The 20,118-nt window shown below is 43.2% G+C and overlaps 1 protein-coding gene across 26 annotated transcripts in view; it reads right to left on the bottom strand.

Annotated features, from left to right (window-relative positions):
- The window catches only part of DZIP1L (DAZ interacting zinc finger protein 1 like), an 83,172-nt gene that overhangs the window by 47,869 nt on the left and 15,185 nt on the right, over window positions 1–20,118 (bottom strand). For 22 of the 26 annotated variants that reach the window (XM_029214501.1, XM_029214503.1, XM_029214481.1 and 19 more), the window contains 8 exons: window positions 19,643–19,727; window positions 16,573–16,706; window positions 15,740–15,901; window positions 12,803–12,931; window positions 6,304–6,366; window positions 4,917–5,057; window positions 2,591–2,621; window positions 1,406–1,459 (listed from right to left, as the gene is read on the bottom strand). In XM_029214501.1, coding sequence (XP_029070334.1) covers window positions 1,406–1,459; window positions 2,591–2,621; window positions 4,917–5,057; window positions 6,304–6,366; window positions 12,803–12,931; window positions 15,740–15,901; window positions 16,573–16,706; window positions 19,643–19,727 — 799 coding nt within the window. The remainder of the gene's footprint in view (window positions 1–1,405; window positions 1,460–2,590; window positions 2,622–4,916; window positions 5,058–6,303; window positions 6,367–12,802; window positions 12,932–15,739; window positions 15,902–16,572; window positions 16,707–19,642; window positions 19,728–20,118) is intronic. The other 4 variants (XM_029214502.1, XM_029214499.1, XM_029214500.1 and 1 more) reach the window with 2 other exon arrangements.

Here is a 20,118-nt window from a genome sequence, read left to right as displayed (position 1 = left end):
CTCTGCTGGTCTGGGACCAGCAAGTGAAGAAGCACAGCACAGACTGACAAAGGTCTGGGTCCCGCCTGCAACAGGATGGGGCATGGAGGGGGTGGGGAGACGTCTCCCTAACTAGCCCTTCTCAGCCTCCTTCTCCTCGAACTCTAGGCCCCCACTGGAGGATTTGGTTCATCCCCACTGTGGAGCTTGTGTAACTCTAATTTTTGCTACTGTATCCCAAGGTTAAACGCACTGGGTGGGGAGGGAGGTAGCAGAGGACTGATTAGGTAAATTTAGGTTCATCCATCCGATGGAATACTGTGAAGTCCTGAAAAATTAATGCAGCGGCTGTATATAAAGGGATTGGAAATGACTTCCCAGATACGCTGTTAAGCAATAACCACAGAAAAATATGTACACTGTGCTCCCGTTTAGGAAAAAGGAAAAGAATGCATACATCTATGTGCCTGTGTTTGCACCAAGTATCTCTGGAAAGATGCGTGACAAACCATTAACGGTGGAATCTCTGGGCGGAGGCTGGATGGCCCGGCAGGAGGGAGACCTACTTCTCACTGTGCACCCTTTTGCTTTTCTTTCCTTCTCCCTTCCTTCCTTCCTTCCTTTTTTTTTTTTTTTTTTTTTTTTGGTCAATAGCATAGATTACTGTCTCAAAAGTAAACTACTACATTACAAAACAAAATAAAACACCCCACGATGAACTCTTTGGTGACACCAATAAAACCCTTTCCTGGGTGCACCTGTTGGGTCGCTCTGGGACTGTCACATCACAGCCTGGCTGGGCAGGCAGGCCTGGTCAGCAGGTTGGCTGTGAGCTCTCTGACCTTTCCTGGGAGCTCCTTCTTCCTGACCCTCTCAGGAGAGTCTATTTTTTTCACTTCTCCTCCTCTGCATTCCCTGGAAACATCTGGTTGAGAGCTCGGCGGAGGGAGTGAATTAAAGCAGCAGGTACCCAGGGCTCTGCAGAGGGCGCCGAGGAGGATTCCTGCACATCAGTTAGGTCCCGTGTGATCTGTCTGCAGCATGCTCGCCATGCAGAATAAAACCGCAAAGGTCATTTGAAGCCAACGCAGGGAGGCTGCATCCACTGCTCTGGGTAGTACCAGGCAAGCGGTGGGGCAGGCACCAGGGACAGGCTATGCAGCAGACACTGCGCCAAATCCTGACTCCACCACCTGCCGGCTCTGTGACTCTGGGAAAGTCACTGACCCTCTCTGAGCCTGGGTGAACCAGCAGGCTGCACGTTAGTACCTGTGTGTAACGTGCCTGGCAAGCACAAAGTGCTTAAGAAATATTTATTTCACGTCCCTAGTTCCCATGCCCCAGCCTCAGGTAGCCAGATCCTGTTAAGCAAGGACAAGCTAAACAATGAAGAGCGCAGCCCCCAGGGAAGAAAAGGGAGCCTCACCTTCCTCGGAAGAGTCCTTCTCTGTGTCCACAGCCTTCGGGCCCTTGCGGATCCCTGAGGAGAGCAGGAGTAGTTAGTGTCTCCAATGCCTTGGACCCCATCCCCGCCTTAGAAGAAAGCACGGGACAGCGTGTGAGTGCCCTGCCAGACACGGCAAGCCCTCGAGTCGGTTCTCTAGCAGAGAGAGGCAGGATGGAGCAGCAGTCACAACCATGGACCCCGGAGGCAGAAAGATCAGAGTCCACGTTCCAGCTCTGCCCCCCAACGAGCTGCACAGGACACGGTAAGTCCTTGAACTTCTCTAAGCCTCAGGCTCCTCCTCATCCAGAAAGTGAGAACAATATACCCGCCCCACGTTAAATCATGGGGACAATGGATTTGAAGTCCATGGCACACAGCTCCTATGAGTGGCACACACCCCAGCCCCAGCCCCCAGGAGATCAAGGCCATAGGAATAGTGCCTCTCTGAACTGGTTGCGAGGCTGGGAAAGAAATGTCTAGCCTCGAGGCAGGGGACGGGGGAGATGTGTGGGTCTGCAAGGAGAGGCAGGAGGGAAGCTACAGGCATAGGGCAGGGGAGGCGGGGTGGAGTAGAAGGGCCAGGTTTCATAAGCAGGAGGGGTCCCCGGTAGGTTGCTGGCGCCCTTTAGACACCAGCGCCTGTGTCCGTCAGACACACACAAGCACGCACACCAGCACGCCGGAGTACCCAAGAGGAGGAGGGCGTACCCTCCAGCCAGGCCACATTCACACAGATTCGCAGAGATTTGGGGTCAACTCGCTACACGCTGGAAACAAGGTAAAGTTGGATGGAACTGAATCACAGGCACGGTGAATTAGAAAGAGCCTGTTCAGGAGCCCTGCCTGCCCCATCCATCACTGCCCCCAAGATCCTCACTTCCCGCTCCCACCTCATGTCTCCACCGCCCTACAGAGAAGAGCAGGCCAGGCAAGAAACCCTGCCAGCCACATGGAACGCCTTCAGCACAAACCTGGGCTGCAGCCCTGTCCGTCCCAGAAACCGACGTCTTCTCACCCTCCCCCACCCAGCCAGAGAGCCTGACGCTACAGGCCCCTGAGCTGCTGCCACCAGCCTCGTCCTATACATTGACTGGTGGGGGACAAGAGACAGGAGAGGCCAAGACGATAGCCACGATTGTTACAAACCTCCCCGTACAGACTTACCCTCCACCTTCCTGAGAGACATGGTCTGGATCTGCAAAGATGTGGAACAGAGCAGGTTACAGCCAGCAGGGGACTCTGCTGTGAGCGGTGGCTCTGCCTAGTTCTGTGAAGAAGGGATGGCCAGTGTTTCCATGCCAACCACTGGGAACTGGAGGGAGCTCAGAGTACTCTGCCCCAGCCCCTCAATGGCACCAAGGGTGAACAGCAGCAACCGAGATGGCACCATGCTCCACTTTCCCTTGGTGAGGAGACAAGAATGCCCCTCTTCAGAGATGCACTGTGGTTTGAAGGGCAGGAGCCCCATGCAAGCAGAGGGGGCAGGCACACAGGCAGTACTGTCGGTATAATTGATGGAAATCAGCCAGGGCAAGGGAGGCTCCCCTCCTGCGATGTGGGCATCTGAGCTGAGTGCCCCGTGGGAGGGAGGAGGCATGATGTGGACAGTCACCGACTCTCTGCTCAACCCCTCTTTTCCAGGAAGTGCTTCCTCTTTCTCCTTCCACATAGTTGCAGACAGGACAGCCCCTTGTGGCAACGAGTCCCCCACACCACAGCCAGGTTTGGGCAGAGAATTCTGGACTGGTAACATGTGAACTCAAGAGTTCTTGACAGCCAACTGGTTTGAGTTTTGGTTGTCACTGTTTATTTGTTTGCTTGTTTGTTTTGCCATGTAGGGCAGACACGGAGTGGAAGCTGACCTTCAGAGTAAAAGAAAAAATCGAAGCGGATACAGAGAGAGGAAAAGAGACACACAGCAGAGGAAAACTCCTGACTACACTCATGTCTCTGGTCCCAGTTCATTCCTAGACTTGGCTGCACCCCTGCCTCGAGCTCTTTGAGACACCCTGTCTACCCTTATGACAAATCCCCTCTTCTGCTTTGGCTTGAGTTGGTTTTCATTACCTACTGATGAATGACTCATCCAACGTCCATTTCTAACTATTCCTCCTTTGCTTACCTCTACCCTAGAAAGTATAAAACTAATTATTCCCTTTCTAACCTTCCTTGCAACTACAGTTGCCCATATAACACAGCTTTGAACAGTAAAATATAAGTAGAAGTCTTGGGAAAGAGCCTTTTCATCAATTGCTTCCATTGGATATGACTGTGATGGTTGGGGCTATGGCAGCCATCTTGCAACTATGAGAGTCAAGCATGAGAACAAAAGTCAATACGCTGAAGATGGTAATTAAAACAAAGAAAAAAAGAAAAAAGAAACAGAGTCTGGGTTTCCAATGGCATGATCTTGCAGCTAAACCAAGGCCATCAACTGTCACCTCTTTTGGTGTTACAATAAAAATAAACCCCTGTTAACCTATTCTGCTATGTTTAGCCAGTGGGTTCCTAACTGAAACATGTGCAAACAAGAGTTCTGGGTAACATAAGGAGGAAACCTCCAGACTGGACCTGAGGTGGCCACAGCTGTGAAGAGTTAAGTGTGTTGGGGGAGAAACAGTAAAAAGAAAAGCAGCAGGGCCATGGGTTAATAAGATATGTTGACGGTGAAGTATAGCTGGGAGAACAGAAAGGCACAAATAGCAAGAGGTACAGGAACAGTGGATTAGACAATGACAGTGGGTGCTCAGCCCAGGGAAGCTGTGTGGAGGGTGGTATCGGACCCATGGCAAAGGACCTGAGGCCACAGGAGGGCCCAGCTGGGGACAGATACTCGTCTCCACCGACCTGGGGCTCAGAAGGAGGAGCTGAGCCCAGGCTGGGCAGACAGTGATCTGCATTAGATGAAGAGTCACAGGGGCCAGTTCTAGGAGAGGGTGCTTAGTGAGTGACGCCTTTTCATCACACTAGTTTATCTGACAACTTCATCAGAGGCAGTCAATTTATGAAAAAGGAATTAGTTAAGAAATGATGTCTGAGGACACAGTGAAAGGGGCACACGCTTTGCATTCCACCTGCCTGGCGAGGGTTGAATCTCACCCCTGTCATTTATAACGTGCCCCGTGTGGACTCGAGTGAGGCGCTTGACTTCTCCTGCCTGTTTCATCAGCTGTCAAATGAAGATGGGGAGAAGGTAATGTCTACCTTGAGGGGCAGCAGTGAGGCTTCCACGGAGGGACAAGCAAAGTATCAACCAGGTGCTGGCCCTCACAAGGTCTCTGGTGGTACAGTGAACCCACTAACACAGGACAGCAGGCACGTCTTCAGCACCCTCATCACTTCCTGCCCCTCAAATCTGAGGACTCTTCTCTCTCCTCAGAGAGTCTGGCTAATGAGGCTAGTGCCGATAAGTCCAGAAGAATCTAAGGAAATCCTCGCAGGGAAGAGGCCTAGGGCTCCAGGTCCTGGCTGGGAGGAGGGACACACCTACCATCTCCTCCTGGGAGGCGATGAGCCTGGTTTGTTCCTGGAGCTGGGCGCGAAGGGCAGTGATCTGGCGCTGGGCCTGGATAGCTGCTTTCCTCTGATCCTGAGACAGGGAGGCCTGGAGCCTCTCGTTCTGCTCCTGCAGCTGGTGGCACAAGATGGTCGGTCAGTCACATGTCTGCAGGGACCTCTGAGTGCCCAGTGCCTGCAGGGCCTGCACCTGTAGGCAAACGCTGGTCGGGGTTTCACCTGAAGCAGGTGGAGTGTCTCCAGACCTGGGCAGGTGGCTTTCTAACAAGACTGACTTCCTTCCCATTTGAGAACATTTCAAGTGGTGCCTGAGAAGTGAGAACTGAATGCAGGCCCCTAAGGTCAGGGCAAAAGGCTCCCTGTCAGGTGTGCCACCCACTGAAGGACTGTCAAGTTGAGGTCATTCGAAAATCATCAAATGGATGTTTTTAGGTGAAGACAAAAGGTGAAGGAAATGCGGTCTAAGAGCAGAGAGAAAATGACACTATTTACTTTTAAATAAAACCTCTGATGTAAGAGCAGAGAGAAAATGACACTGTTTATTTTTGCATAAAGAACCTCTAGAAGAATACAAGAAAGCAATAAAAGTGGTCACCTGTGGGGTGGGTGTCGGGGACAGGGAGATGGAAACGGAGCGGAAGTAAGACTTTACTCCATGTACCTTAATACAGTTCTTCTGCTTTTGGAACAAACCTGAATGCATTTCCCATTTTTAAATGTTTCACATAAGATAAACCCATCAGATGGGAATTACTGGAACGGGGGGAATCCATCCTGCGCCAGACTCAGACCTAAGCACCTTCACCTTCTGAGCTTTCCGCAGCAGAACCTGGGGCTCCTGTTAACCGGCTTCCTCCTCAACTTGCCTCCTTGTCAGGGACATTTTTAGAGAAGCTGTTTTCTCTGCCCTGAGGCCTGCTGCTCTCTGCCCACTGGTCTCAGTGTCTGAACCCTTCCATTTGAGCTGCCCGTGAACTATCACTGAGGTCCACAGCCACTGGGGTCTCTCTGGTTGGAGTTTCAAAGGAGGGCCCAAACACAGAATGAGCAGGCAGCTCTCTGAGTTGTACAGCACCACCCTCCTTGGAGCACCTTACGGGGCCACTGCAGAGGAAACCAGAGAGAAAGGATGTGTGGGTTTCAGAAGAGAAGGCCCAGAGGCCCCTGCTCCCTGCCAGGGAAGTTGCTCTCTGGGCGGCTGACCCCTCCGTGTATTGATGGGGGTCAGCAGCCAGGAACAGTATCAGCAAAAAATTATCTGCCAATGAGTTCAAGGGGGGCGGGGCTGAAGGATGGGGAGCTGCAGGATGAGAGGAGGTCGTGGGAAACCAGGCTCCCCAAAACGGTCCAGTGAGACCTACCTCTCTCTTCTGAGCTGCATGCTCTTCCTGCAATACCTTCATTTTTCTCTTCCATTCTGTTTTCTGGAAAAGATTAAATGCTTATCAAGTGGGCCCCTCTAGATATTAAAATATACTATAAAGCTACACAAGTAGTAGAAAACCCAGACAAAGATGGGGAAAAAATGGAATCTTAGTCTGGGGGAAGATGGATTATTGACAAATGGTGTTCAAACAAGTAGTTAACTGCCTGAAAAAAAATATGAATTTGGATCCTTATTTCATATCTTAAACGAGAATAAATTCTAGGTGGTCAAAGATTTCAACTTAAAACATGTAAGTGACGTCAGCAAGATGATGGACCAGGAGGTTCCAGCTCTCAAAACACCCACAGATGAGACCTTTATGGGAGCCTGGGAATCCAGCTGAGAGGTCCCAGCACCTCGGTGAAGCAAAAAAACCCAAGAATAGACACACTGAAGAGGGGAAGAAGAACAGTTTTCACCTCACCTGTGTCACCCCTCACCCAGGTTGGCACAGCTCAGTGCCAAGAGAGACCCACTCAGCCCACAATCTCTCCCATGGGTAAAGTGAGAGCAAGTGAGCACCCAACTGCCCCAGCCTTGAAGGATGCTGCCCAGGAGGCCCACTTCTGCCTCACCCCACCCAGAACTGAGGGAATCAGCACGGCTGACTCGGTTTTTGGTACTGGCACACGGATCTCAACACCAGCTTTAGATCCTACTAGCTAGCTTGTGGACAGTGGAAGGTGTGGAGGAGGAAAAGTAAAAGTGTAGACTATTTGTATGCAATCAAAGTTAAGTTGTTTTTGGCTTAAAACAGAGCGCTGTAATTATAAGATGTTTTATATAATCTAATACTAATCACAAAGAAAAAACCTGTAGCAGATATACAAAAGAGAAAGAGAAAGGAATCAAAGCATACTGTGACAAAAAAATCATCAACTCACAAATGAAGACAGCAAGAGAAAAAGAAAGGGACAAAGTAACTACAGAACAGTCTGAAAACCATTAACAAAACGGCAATAGAAAATCCTTACCTAACAGTGATTACTTTAAATTTAAATGGATTAAATTCTCCAACCAAAAGATCAAAAGTGGCTAAATGGATTTTTAAAAAAAGATCCAACTATATGCTGTGTACAAGAGACTCAGGTTAGCTTTAAGGACACACATAGGCTGAAACTGAAGGGATGAGAGAAGACATTTCATGCAAATGGTAAACAAAAGAGAACAGGATACCTATACTTTTATCAGACAAAATAAGTCAAAAACTGTTACTAGAGACAAAGAAGGTCACTACATATAGGGATCAATTCATCAGGAGGATATAACGACTGTAAATATACAGTCAGCCCTCTATATCCACAGGTTCCACATCTGTGTATCCCACATCCACGGATTTAACCAACCATGGATTGAAAATATTTGGAAAAAAGTTCCAGAAAGTTCCAAAAAGCAAAGCTTGAATTTGCCTCATGCTGGCAACTATTTACATAGCATTTACATTGTATTACAATATTTACAACTAGTTACATAGAATTTACATTGTATTAGGTATTATAAGTAATTAGAAGTAATCTATAGATGATGTAGAGTATATGGGAGGATGTGCAAAACATAAGGGACTTGAGTATCTGAGAACTTTGGTATCCACAGCGGGTCTGGAACCAATCTCCTATGAATGGATACTGAGGGACGACTATATACTCACCCAACACAGGAGCACCTAAATATATAAAGCAAACATTAACAGAACTGAAGGGAGAAATAGACAGTAATACAATAATAGTAGGGGATTTCAATACTCCACTTTCAACGATGGATATATCATCTAGACAGAAAATCAATAAGTAAACCATGGACTTGAACAGCACTATAGACCAAGTGTACTGAACAGACATACACAGAACATCCCATCCAAGTAGCAGAGTACACATTCTCCTCAAATGCCCAAAGAACATTCCCCAGGACAGATCACACATTAGCCCACAAAACGAGTCTTGCCAATTTAAGCTTGAAATCATATCAATTTAATCTTTTCCAACCACAATGCTATGAAACTAGAAATCAATAATAGGAGAGAAACAGGATAATTTACAAATGTGTAGATATTAAACAACACATTCCTGAACAAAGAAGAAATCAAAAGAGAAACGAAAAAAATAACTTGTGACAAACAAAAATGGAAACACAACATACCAAAACTTCTGGGATGCAGCAAAAGCAGTTCTACGAGGGAAGTTTACAGTCATAAAATTTTACATTAAGAAAAAGGAAAGATCTCAAATAAATAACCTAACTTTATACCCCAAGGACCTAGAAAAAGAAGAATAAACTAAACCCAAAGTTAGCAAAAGGCAGGAAGTAATAAAGAGTAGATCAGACATAAATGAAATAGAGAATAGAAAAACAATAGACAAGATCAACAAAAGTAAGAGTTAGTTTTTGAAAAGATAAACAAAATTGGCAAATCCCTGGCTAGATTAAGAAAAAAAGAGAAGTCTCAAACATATAAAATCAGAAATAAAAGAGGAGACACTACAACTGTTATCACAGAAATGCAAAGGATTACAAGAGATGTCTATAAACAGTTACACACCAATAAATTGGATAACCTAGAAAAAAATAGACAAGTTCCTAGAAACATACAACCAACCAAGACTGAATCATAAAAAAATAGAAAATCTGAACAGACCAATAATGAGTAGGGAGATTGAATCAGTGGTCAAAAATCTCCCAACAAAGAAAATCCCAGAACTGGATGGCTTCACTGGTGAATTCTACCAAATGTTTAAAGAATTAATGCAAATTCTTCCCAAAAATTGAAGAGGAAGAAATTATGAGGCCAGTATTACCCTTGTCAAATGCCAGAGAAGGACACTACAAGAAAAAAAAATTATAGGCCAATATCCTTAAAGAACATAGATGCAAAAATATTCAACAAAATACAAGCACATTAAAAGGATCATACAACATGATCAAGTAGGATTCATCCCCAGGATACAAGAATGGTTCAACATACACAAATCAATACATGTGATACACTACATTAACAAAATAAAGATAAAATTATATGATCATTTCAATAGATGTAGAAAAAGCATTTGACAAAATTCAATATCCTTTTATGATAAAAAAAAACTCTCATCAAAATGTGTATAGAAGGAATATACCTCAACATAATAAAGGCCATATATATGACAAACCCAGAGGTAACATCATACTCAACAGTGAAAGCTGAACACTTTTCCTCCAAGATCAGAAGCAAGACAAGAATGTTCACTCTCACCATTCTTACTCAACATGGTACTGGAAGTCCTAGCCAGAGCACTGAGACAAGAAAAAGAAATAAAAGGCATCCAAATTGGGAAGGAAGAAGTAAAATGATCTGTTTGCAGACGAGATGACTGATGACCTTACAAATGGAAAATCCTAAAGACTCCACCAAAAAAAAAAAAAACTGTTAGGATAAACAAATGTGGTAAAGTTGCAGGATACAAAATCAGCATGCAAAAATCAGTTGTATTTCTCTACACTAAAAACAAACTATCCAAAAAAGAAATTAAGAAAACTATCCCATTTACAGTAGCATCAAAATAAATTAAATATAGGAATAAATTTATCCAAGGAGGTGAAAGAGCTATACAGTGAAAACTATAAAACATCAATGAAATAAATTGTAGAAGACAAATAAACGAAAAGATATCCCATGCTCATGGATTGGAAGGATATTGTTAAAATACCCATACTACCCAAAACAATTTACATATTCAAAGCAATCCATATCAAAATTTTAATGTTATTTTTCACAGAAATAAAAAAAAATTCTAGGGCTTTCCTGGTGGCGCAGTGGTTGTGAGTCCGCCTGCCGATGCAGGGGACACGGGTTCGTGCCCCGGTCCGGGAGGATCCCACATGCCACGGAGCGGCTGGGCCCGTGAGCCATGGCCGTTGAGCCTGCACGTCCAGAGCCTATGCTCCGCAACAGAAGAGGCCACAACAGTGAGAGGCCCACATACCGCAAAAAAAAAAAAAAAAAAACCTAAAATTCATGTGGAACCACAAAAGACCACAAATAGCCAAACCAATCTTTAGCAAGAAGACAAACTAGAGGCATCACTTCCTGATTTCAAATTATATTACAAAGCTACAGTAATTAAAACAGTATGGTACTGGCATAAAAACAGACACACAGACCAATGGAACAGAATACGAAATCCAAAATTAAACCCACGTATGCACGGTCAACAAATCTTCAACAAGGGCACCCAGAATACAAAATAGGAAAAGAATAGTCTCTTCAGTAAATGGTGTTGGGGAAAATGGATATCCACATGCAAAAGAATGAAATTGGACCAATATCTTACACCATACACAAAAGCCAACTCAAAATGGATTAAAGACTTAAATGTAAGACCTGAAACCCTAAAAATCCTAGAAGAAAACAGGGACATTGATCTTGTCAATGATTTTTGGATGTGATACCAAAAGCACAGGCAACAAAAGCAAAAATAAACAAATGGGACTACATCAAACTAAAGTTTCTTTACAGCAAAGGAAACCATCAACTGATGAAAAGATGACCTATGAAATGGAAGAAAATATTTGCAAACCATGTATCTCATAAGGAGTTAATATCCAAAATACAAGGAACTCATATAACTCAACAGTAAAAACCAATCCAATTAAAAATGGACAAAGGAATTGAATAGACATTTCTCCAAAGACCTACAAATAGTCAACAGGTATATGAAAATGTGCTCAACATCATTATTCAGCAGAAAAATGCAAATCACACTACAATGAGATTATCACCTCATACCTGTCAGAATGGCTACTATTTTTAAAAGTAACAAAAGATAACAAGTGTTGGCAAGGATGTGGAGAGAAGGAAACATTTTACACTGTTGGTGGAAATGTAAATTGGTAGTCATTATGGAAAAACAGTATGGAGGCTCCTCAAAAAAATTAAAGACCAAGAGAGTTACTCATTTTCCCAGGGGTGTATCCATGAGGTATACATGTTAATAAACTTGTTTGTTTTCCTCTTATTAAAAAAATTAAAAACAGAACTACCATATAATCCAGCAATCCCACTTCTTGATTTTGATTCAAAGGAATTGAAATCAGGATCTCAAAGAAATACTCACACTCCCACGTTCATTGCAGCAGTATTCACAATAGCCAAAATATAGCTACACTTACCCCCAGATTCAATGAGTTATATACATTAAATATGCACAGCTTTTTACATGTGAATCGTACCTCAATAAAGTGACATGTATGAATGAATGAATGGATGAATGAATGAGCAAACAAACTAACAAAAAGAAAACACAGGAATATTTTCTTTTTCTCTTTTTGGCCACACTGCGCAGCTTGTGGGATCTTACTTAGTTGCCTGACTAGGGATCGAACCCAGGACCCTGCCAGTGGAAGCATGGGGTCCTAATCACTGTACAGCCAGGGAATTCCCATGATTATTTTCTTTTTAAATCTCAGAGGGGGCATAAACAAAAGACTGATAATCTGATCATTCTGACCACATAAACATTATTAATTTTGTATGGTCAAGACCATGATAAACAAAGTTTAAGGATGACTAGGAAACAGGGGAAAATAGCCACAACAAGAGCAACAAAGGGTTGGTTAATTTCCATACGTTATACAAACTCACAAATTGGTAAGGATATCAACAGAAAAAATAGGCAAAGGATGTGAAAGAGTTCATAGAAAAAGAACGGCTTTTTTAAATGTGAAACTTGAAACATCAAGCAGTGGAAACGCTTCACCTCTGCTAGTTAAATGTTAAGCTCTTTCTTAACAGTCTTGGAGAGCAGAAGCAGGACATGATTGAATGACTGTGCCAACTGCCCTTCCTTGCTATGGAACTATCAGTGATACAGACCATATGTAACTGGACTGATGTAAGGTTCATCCAGTGGAGGCCAGGCCAACCCCTCCCAGCCCATGACAGCAGATCGTGCATAAGTCTTCCCAGTTCCATATCCAGTGACCTCACATTAGCAGCATGAAATCAGCCATGGTGGGAATATTTACACCACAGAAAATGGCAAATGCTACAAATCAAAGCTTTTTTAGTTCCAGACAACCGGTTGTTAAGTATTTAACATCACACCATTAGACCCATGCCAAATATCTTTAAAGCCAGAAGACTGTCACACTTTCTAAGAATTGATTTCAACTGCATTGGAATCAAAATGAGGGCAAGGGTGTCCAGTAAGATACACGGCTGAATGTATTTTGAAACAACTCCCAGGCAAATCTGACATTGCACACATTTATGTCACCAGCCTCACCTGAGAATCCTAAGAACCCTACTCTATGCTTTCATGAATTGGCAGAAGGTCTGAAAATATAGAACTTTGATGTCTTTCAACTTCCTTTAAACCACAGAGCAAAACCGACAAACTCTGTTGGAAGACAGCATGGTTCTCGCCTGGCTCTGGGAAGAAAGGCACGGGGCATCGGCTCACCTGAATCTCCATCTTCTCCTTCAGGCCCCGGAGCTCCTGAGCCTGGCTGAGTCGTTCCTCGGGCTCCTCATCCTGCAGGGACCCGAGGTTGGACTTCATCACCTTGTGGGACTGCAGTGCCTGCAGTTTCTGAAAAGATCAGGGTGCAGTTTCATTCAGATAAATATCTAATCATGATGTTGTCTTTTATACCCGGAGCAGTGTCAGAAGGGCACATCTAACCCCAACCACAAAGCCCCAACCTGAACTCACTAGGTATCTGCATGCCTGCAAACATTCACACAAGTTCACACTCCCCTTCACTAGTGCTCTCCTGAGAGCTCAGCCCTTGCGCAGGAGAAGCAAATTCCCATGGAAGAACAGGATTCAAGAGTGTCATTTCCATCGCGCTGAAATTCTGCTGGACTTCAAACCCGGAACTTGCCTGACGGCTTTCCCATTTCTTCCTCAGTCTCGAATAGGCTGAAGAGAATCAGACTATCGGAGCTTTGAGGAGGGTCTCAGGCACTCCAGACCACTCCCTGAGGACTCCTGGCCCTCTTCCCACAAAGAAAAATCCTGGCTGTCACCAAGAAGGCCTGGCTTTTCACAACTTGGAGTCATGTCACCAACGCCTAGTGCTCCCCAAGCTAATAGTGTATGGTGTGAAGGAAAAGGCATGGAAAAGTGGATCAAAGACAAGGTGCCCTTCCACCCGCCTATGGTTGTATTTTTAAATATATCACTACTGCAGTGACAAAAGCAATTATCTCCATCTCTATTATTATATCAAACTCATAAGCCCTATTCAAGCTTTAGAGAACAGTTAAGTCCCTGAGTTTAACTTCTCACTCTTGCTAATCTTTAACTCTTCTCAGTTCCTGCTAAAGCAATATTGGGTCCAAGTGTTAACCATTTCTAAACTCCTTGAATATTTTTGTAGAGTCAAATGCTTGATCAGATGTATGCACAACTTTTGGCCCCTGATGTGTCACTTCTGTCTTCACACTGCTGCTTATGACACACCAGAGAGCTGGCTTTCTTGGCATCACAAACCTTCGTGGTGTTTTCCTTTCAACTGGGGTAAAGTGGACTTACAGTGTTTTTCACAATCACTCTAAATGGAATCTTATCTCTTTCCCCATCCCCCAGAATTTTTAAAAAATAAATCAACAAGATAATTATCCAACTACACTGAGAATCTCGTATCCAGTTTGGTTCCTATACTTTAATAAAAGTGAAATAATAAAATGTCAGGTGAGAGGAGATGGGCGGGGGAGACACACAAAAATACAACAGAAACCATCCTATAGGGGAAAGGCAAAAAAAAAAAAAAAAAAAAAAAAAGGATGTTCCAGTTTAGGACAGTGTGATCCAAGTTAAAAGGAAACCATGGATGGTAGTAAGAATTATGTCCTCATTTACCACAACCCAGAATTTCCTAACCAAAAGTAACCTTTTGATTTTTGAGGACACGGTTTATGAACAATAAATTCAAATCAATACCTAGGTATCTAATGTGTCTAGTCAAAGAGTACCATGTCAGGGGAAGCATGAGAGTCAGGGAGTTTCAGATGAGCTCAGAGATGATGGGTGTGGAGCTGGGGGTTAGGAGTGTGACATCCACATGGTGGGGCAGCATCTTGTCCTCCACAGATTATCCCTGTCCACCCTGGGGGAACATTTAGGAATGGAAGGACTTGGGTCACTATCGATACACACACACACACACACACACACACACGCAGAGCTCGCATTGCACTCCCACCGCCCTCCATCCTTGGCTTTCCGTCTCAGATTGAGGCCACCAAGGCTCCACGCATATCCTACGACAATCCCCTTCTAGAGAAGTTGTCTAGGTGTTTCTTTAGGCAAAGCATGCAATGATCATGAGAAACACTATTACACAATTCATTTTCAAATCAAGAAAAGATTCTCCTTGATGTTCAGTGGACCAATAAGAGCTAAATGCATCCTGAAAATACTTCTCCTCAAACATTATCCCTGATACGGTTTTAGTTATACAGGTTTATATGGGAAGATACAGTCCACGGATAACTTTAATAAGGTTTTCTTGAATAAACTTAATAATATATCCAGTAGAAGAGCAGGGGCTTTGAAGTTTAAGGAGCTGGGTTCAAATCCCAGCGCTACCTCTTAACAGCTGTGTGACCTTAGGCAAGTTATGCGACCTCAGTGTCTTGGCCTGTAAAGGAGGAATGATAATAGCTTTTTTTTTTTACTTTTTGGCCATACTGTGCAGCACGTGGGATCTTCGTTCCCTGACCAGGGATCCCTGCGGTGAAAGCGCAGAGCCCTAACCACTGGACTGCCAGGGAATTCCCTAAAAAAAGAACTTTCAAAAAGAAATTAATAAACTAATGACACACCTACCTTTAGAATGTTATAGTTGTTTGGTTGTTATGAGGATTAAAAGTTAGTGTATATAAAGTACTCTGTACAGGGGCTAGAAAAGTTTCAGTAAATGTTAGCTATTATGTGTGACCCCCACAGACCCCAACGGAGAGCCTGGCCTGTAGCCAGGGCTCAGCAAGTACTTGTTAGAAGAAAAATGCATTCATTTACATTTTGCCTCATTTCTTGTCCAGTGATGAAAGCCCTTTGAGAAAATAAGGATAATATCTCAGGAGCTCTTACTATATGCCAGATAATGTTAAGTGCTGTCTATGTGTTAATTTAACCCTTTCAGAAACCTATCCTACAGAAAATAAACTGAGGCAGAGGAAGGTTAGGTAACTAGCCTAAGATCACACAGCCAGTATGTGATGGAGCAGGGATTCAATCCTGGACACTGGCCTCTAGTATCTGGCCTCACAGTGTATTACCCACCCCCAATAGCAGATGACAGAGAACTAGTACAAACAAAGAAATGAATTTTGAGAACAAATAAACAGGTTTTCAACTAAAGAACTCTGAGAAGCCTTTTAGGTTGGGTACCTCTTCTAGCGTAGAGTTCTGGTTGGCAACACTTTTAAATTCATCCCAAAATAATTTTTTGAGCTTGTCTATTTCCCCATATAGCTTGGCCCGCTCTTTTTCTTTCCATTCATCAAATTCTTTCTTAGCTTCTGCTTCCCTCTGGCGAGTGATCTCTGCTTCCTACAAAGAAAAGCAAGAACAAGAGAATCATTAATTCCACATTATGACAAATATTTACCGAGAAACTGCTAGGGCTCCTTGTCCGTGCAAGCCACTATGGAGACCCAAAGAACATTCATCCCCCGGTCCCCACTGCTGGGACAGGGAGTGGGATTAGTCTTATCTGAACCGTAAAGGCCCTTGAGGATGGGGATCATGTCTTTTCTCTCTTTATATTCCTCACAATGCCTGGCATAGTTGGTGCTCAGTAAATGCACGCTGAGGGAAGGAGTGATGAATGAATAAATGCTGGAAGGAGTGAGGCAAGTTTATGCATTTTCGTCTACAAATACTGAGTACCTCCTCTGGGCTGCCTTTGGGAGCTTATCCAGTCTTTGTCCTCAAAAAGATAACATTATATTGTAAGAAGTTAAAATTCAGGTTCAAATGCTCTCAGAAGGTGCTAATGCAAAAAGCTGCAGTTCTCTTTTGGCCATACAGGTCTGACCAAGTAATTGAATTTTCCTTGCCAAACTACCTAAAATCATTTAGCACATCCAGGAAGACGCCATCATAGCTCTGTCTCCTGCTCTATGAAACAGCCAGAATTTTGGCCCTGTGGGATGCAAGTGCATCATGGGTCACTCAGCTAGTCCGTGACCAAGCCCCTGCCGTTTCCTCTCCACACCCACCTGAAGCTGCCGCTGCCTCTCCGCTGCCCTCTGCGCTTCCAGCTCCCCTTGGGTCCACTTCAGCTTGGCCCACAGCTCTTCCAACACCTCCTCCACTGGCTGCTCCTGCTTCTTCTGCTTTCCTGTGGGGTCCACTCGAAGAGAGGGTGACGGCGTAAGTCAAAGTCAGTGGAATGTATACCGTCACACCTCAGTCTGAGTTCAGCTTTGCCACTTACACTGTACACTGACTTTGGGCAAATGACAGAACCTCCCTGACCCTCTGTTTCTCCAAACTGGAAAATGGACATAGTAATAGCACCTAACCCAGAGAGTTATTGTGAGGACGAAATGTGATAATGTAAAGGGCTTAGTGTAGTGCCTGGCAGGACAGCTCAATCCATGTGAACTACTGTTGTCATTTAAAATAACTATTTTGACAGTACTAACACATGGTAATGTGAATGCAAACTCAGCAGAGTAACAGAAGCAGAATACCAAATAGTGTGTACACAGTGATTATTAATACAAAGAACATATCTATGTATCCTGACAGCAATCAGAGGGGAATTTAAAATAGTGATAATAATTGTAGCTTTAAGTTCACTCTTTTCAGGAATATAGTGTAGTTTAGCTGTGTAGTTTTAAATTTCCAGTGGAAAAAAGGCAGCATGCATTATGAAGAAACCTTGAATTACAGAAGAATATTCTAACTAAATCACATGATGATAAACTGAGTTAATGAAAAAGATACCAATTGTTCTTGAACATTTGTTACTTTTTTTTTTAATTAATTAATTTATTTATTTTTGGCTGTGTGCCAGGGCTTTCTCTAGTTGTGGCAAGCAGGGGCCACTCTTCATCGCGGTGCGCGGGCCTCTCACTATCGTGGCCTCTCTCGTTGCGGAGCACAGGCTCTAGACGCTCAGGCTCAGTAGTTGTGGCTCACGGGCCTAGTTGCTCTGCAGCATGGGGGATTCTCCCAGACCAGGGCTCGAACCCATGTCCCCTGCATTAGCAGGCAGATTCTCAACCACTGCGCCACCAGGGAAGCCCAACATTTGTTACTTTTTAAAGTACATTTAGAGACTATTAGATGGTACTGTTACTGAAACTTTAAGCTTTACTTTGAAAAGAAATATATGGCTTTTCTCAGATGGGACTTTTTAGAAACAAGCAACTTTTAGATGCAGTGCAAATTAATTTGGGTTAATTAAGTGATCTGAGGTGAGTCTGGAATGGGAGGGCTGGGTTATCTGAGAAGCCAGCTGCCTGACAATAAACTAATGAACATTAATGTAGCAAAAGTTGCCTTAAGAACATATTTTTCCTCTCCTTACAGCACTTTACATTAAGGAAATAACAAGGAATACGCACAACGATTTATGTACAAGAATGTTACCATCATGTGATTTATAATAGGAAAGTTTTTTAGTCGCCCATATAAATTGAGAAATAATTTAACTGTGAAATATATTATGATCGCCACATGATGAAATACTATTCAGCCATTAAAAATCATGTTTTCAAAGATGATTTACTGACTTTGGAAAAGGTGATATATTCTTAATTGAAAATAAGCAGTGTCAAAACTGCATCCTATATGACTATATTTGTATAAAGAAAAATAATGACTGCGAACATACCAACATATTAACTGCAGGTGATGTTGTCCACAGTTTTTATTTTCTCTTTTCTACCTTTCTGTATTTAAATTTTCTAGATCAAAGGATATTTTTTCCAATTTCTTTATTGTGATGAAATATACATAACACAAAATTTACCGCCTTAGCCATTCTTAAATGTATAGTTTGGTGGTATTACATACATTCATAATGTTGTGCAAACATCACCACCATCCATCTTCAGAATGCTTTTCATCTTGTAAAACAGAGACTCTATTCTCACTAAATGCTAACTCCCCATTCCCCCTTCCTCTAGCCCCTGGCAACCACCATTCTACTTTCTGTTTCTATGAATTTGACTATTCTAGGTACCTCATTTAAGTAAAATCATATAGTATTTGTCCTTCTGTGACTGGCTTAGCTCACTTAGCATAATACCCTGTTGTAGCATATTGCAGAATTACCTTTCTTTTTAATGCTGAATAGTATTTCTTTGTATCTATATACCACACATTGCTTATCCATTCATCTGTCAATGGACATTTGGGTTCTTCTACATCTTAGCTCTTAGCTACTATGAATATGTGTATAAATACCTCTCCAAAGATATATATCTTTATCAGAAAAAAATATTTAATCAGTGGAAAATCTGTTTTTCTTTAGCAGCCTCTAATGCAGAACCAAGAAGAATTAGATATATAATAAATGCATAGTAACTAGGTGAATTGTGCTGTTTTAAAACTCTGTTCTTTGAAAAAGAAATTAAAATAAAAGGAAAAATATTTTATTCAATGGGATTTTTATATTTAATTTATATTACATTTTATCACATTATATTTTCATATCTATATTTATTTTACGTTTTAACAGCTACTTCTTATTGAACCTCAAAAAACAGATATAAAGTATGCAAACTTCTTAATGGGAAAAACATACAGCCTTGCTACTCATTTTAGAATTTGAAACAGTAAAATTACAGTGATTAGGTCATAATAAGCTCATGACATTAAAAAAGTCAAAGAATTGGTCTGACTGCTCATTAAGCCCAGTTAAGCTTATTCATAGTCAGCACCAGAGAACAGCAAATTCCAGAAGGCTGCGAGGTAAGGGCCCTTCAAAGTCACTCTGTCTTTTGTTTGTTTGTTTGTTTTTTGTTTTTGCGGTACACGGGCCTCTCAGTCACTCTGTCTGACTGCCCCATTCATAGTGAAGGACACAGAGGAGGAAACACTGACCATGGTCACATAACAGAAGGGGACAAAGCTAAGACTGGAACCTACCTGTCTGACTCCCAGCCCTTTTTCTCTAAACACGTGGTCAGAAACCCTCCCCGCCCCATGTGGGATCCCCCCATCCTCAACTGGATGATGAGGTTCTGAGGGCAGCTTTGGTGGTGTACATGCCCCTCACCCACTGAACACAAGCCCAGGCCCTTGCGCAGTCCCAGGAGGGCCACCTGGACTCACCACCTTCCACCACGCCCGTATGTCTGCGCTGGATGTGGCCCCGGAGAAAGGTGGCGTTCATGAAGGTCTTGTCACACAGATGGCACTACACAGAGGGAAGTAGTGGGAAGTGCAGGATTAGCTCACCTGAGTCAGCCAGGGATTCTCCCTCTATCAAAACTCTCATTCCTTGGGCCCCCTGGGCTGCTTCATATATAAAGAGTTTGATTTACTGAGTAAGACAGTGACTGAACCCAAAATATATATACTATATATTTTATCCCCCCCCAATATATATATATTTTTTTTCTTTTTCTGAATTTTAAAACACTACCAGTGCCGTGGGGAGCTAGGAACAATGATTAGTATCATCCTTTGCTGATACTAAGGAATTTTTGTTGGTTTTTCAGGGCATGATGATGGTATTACATTTATGTTTAAAAGCGGGATGGGAGTCCCTGCCTTTTAGAGCTACATAGTGAAATATTTACAGATAA

The sequence above is a fragment of the Monodon monoceros genome, unplaced genomic scaffold (assembly GCF_005190385.1).
Source record: "Monodon monoceros isolate NGI ecotype Baffin Bay Population unplaced genomic scaffold, NGI_Narwhal_1 Super_Scaffold_11, whole genome shotgun sequence".
Lineage (NCBI taxonomy): Eukaryota > Metazoa > Chordata > Mammalia > Artiodactyla > Monodontidae > Monodon > Monodon monoceros.
The sequence above is the reverse complement of the archived record's forward strand: the minus strand, read 5'-3'. Positions and strand labels throughout refer to the sequence as shown.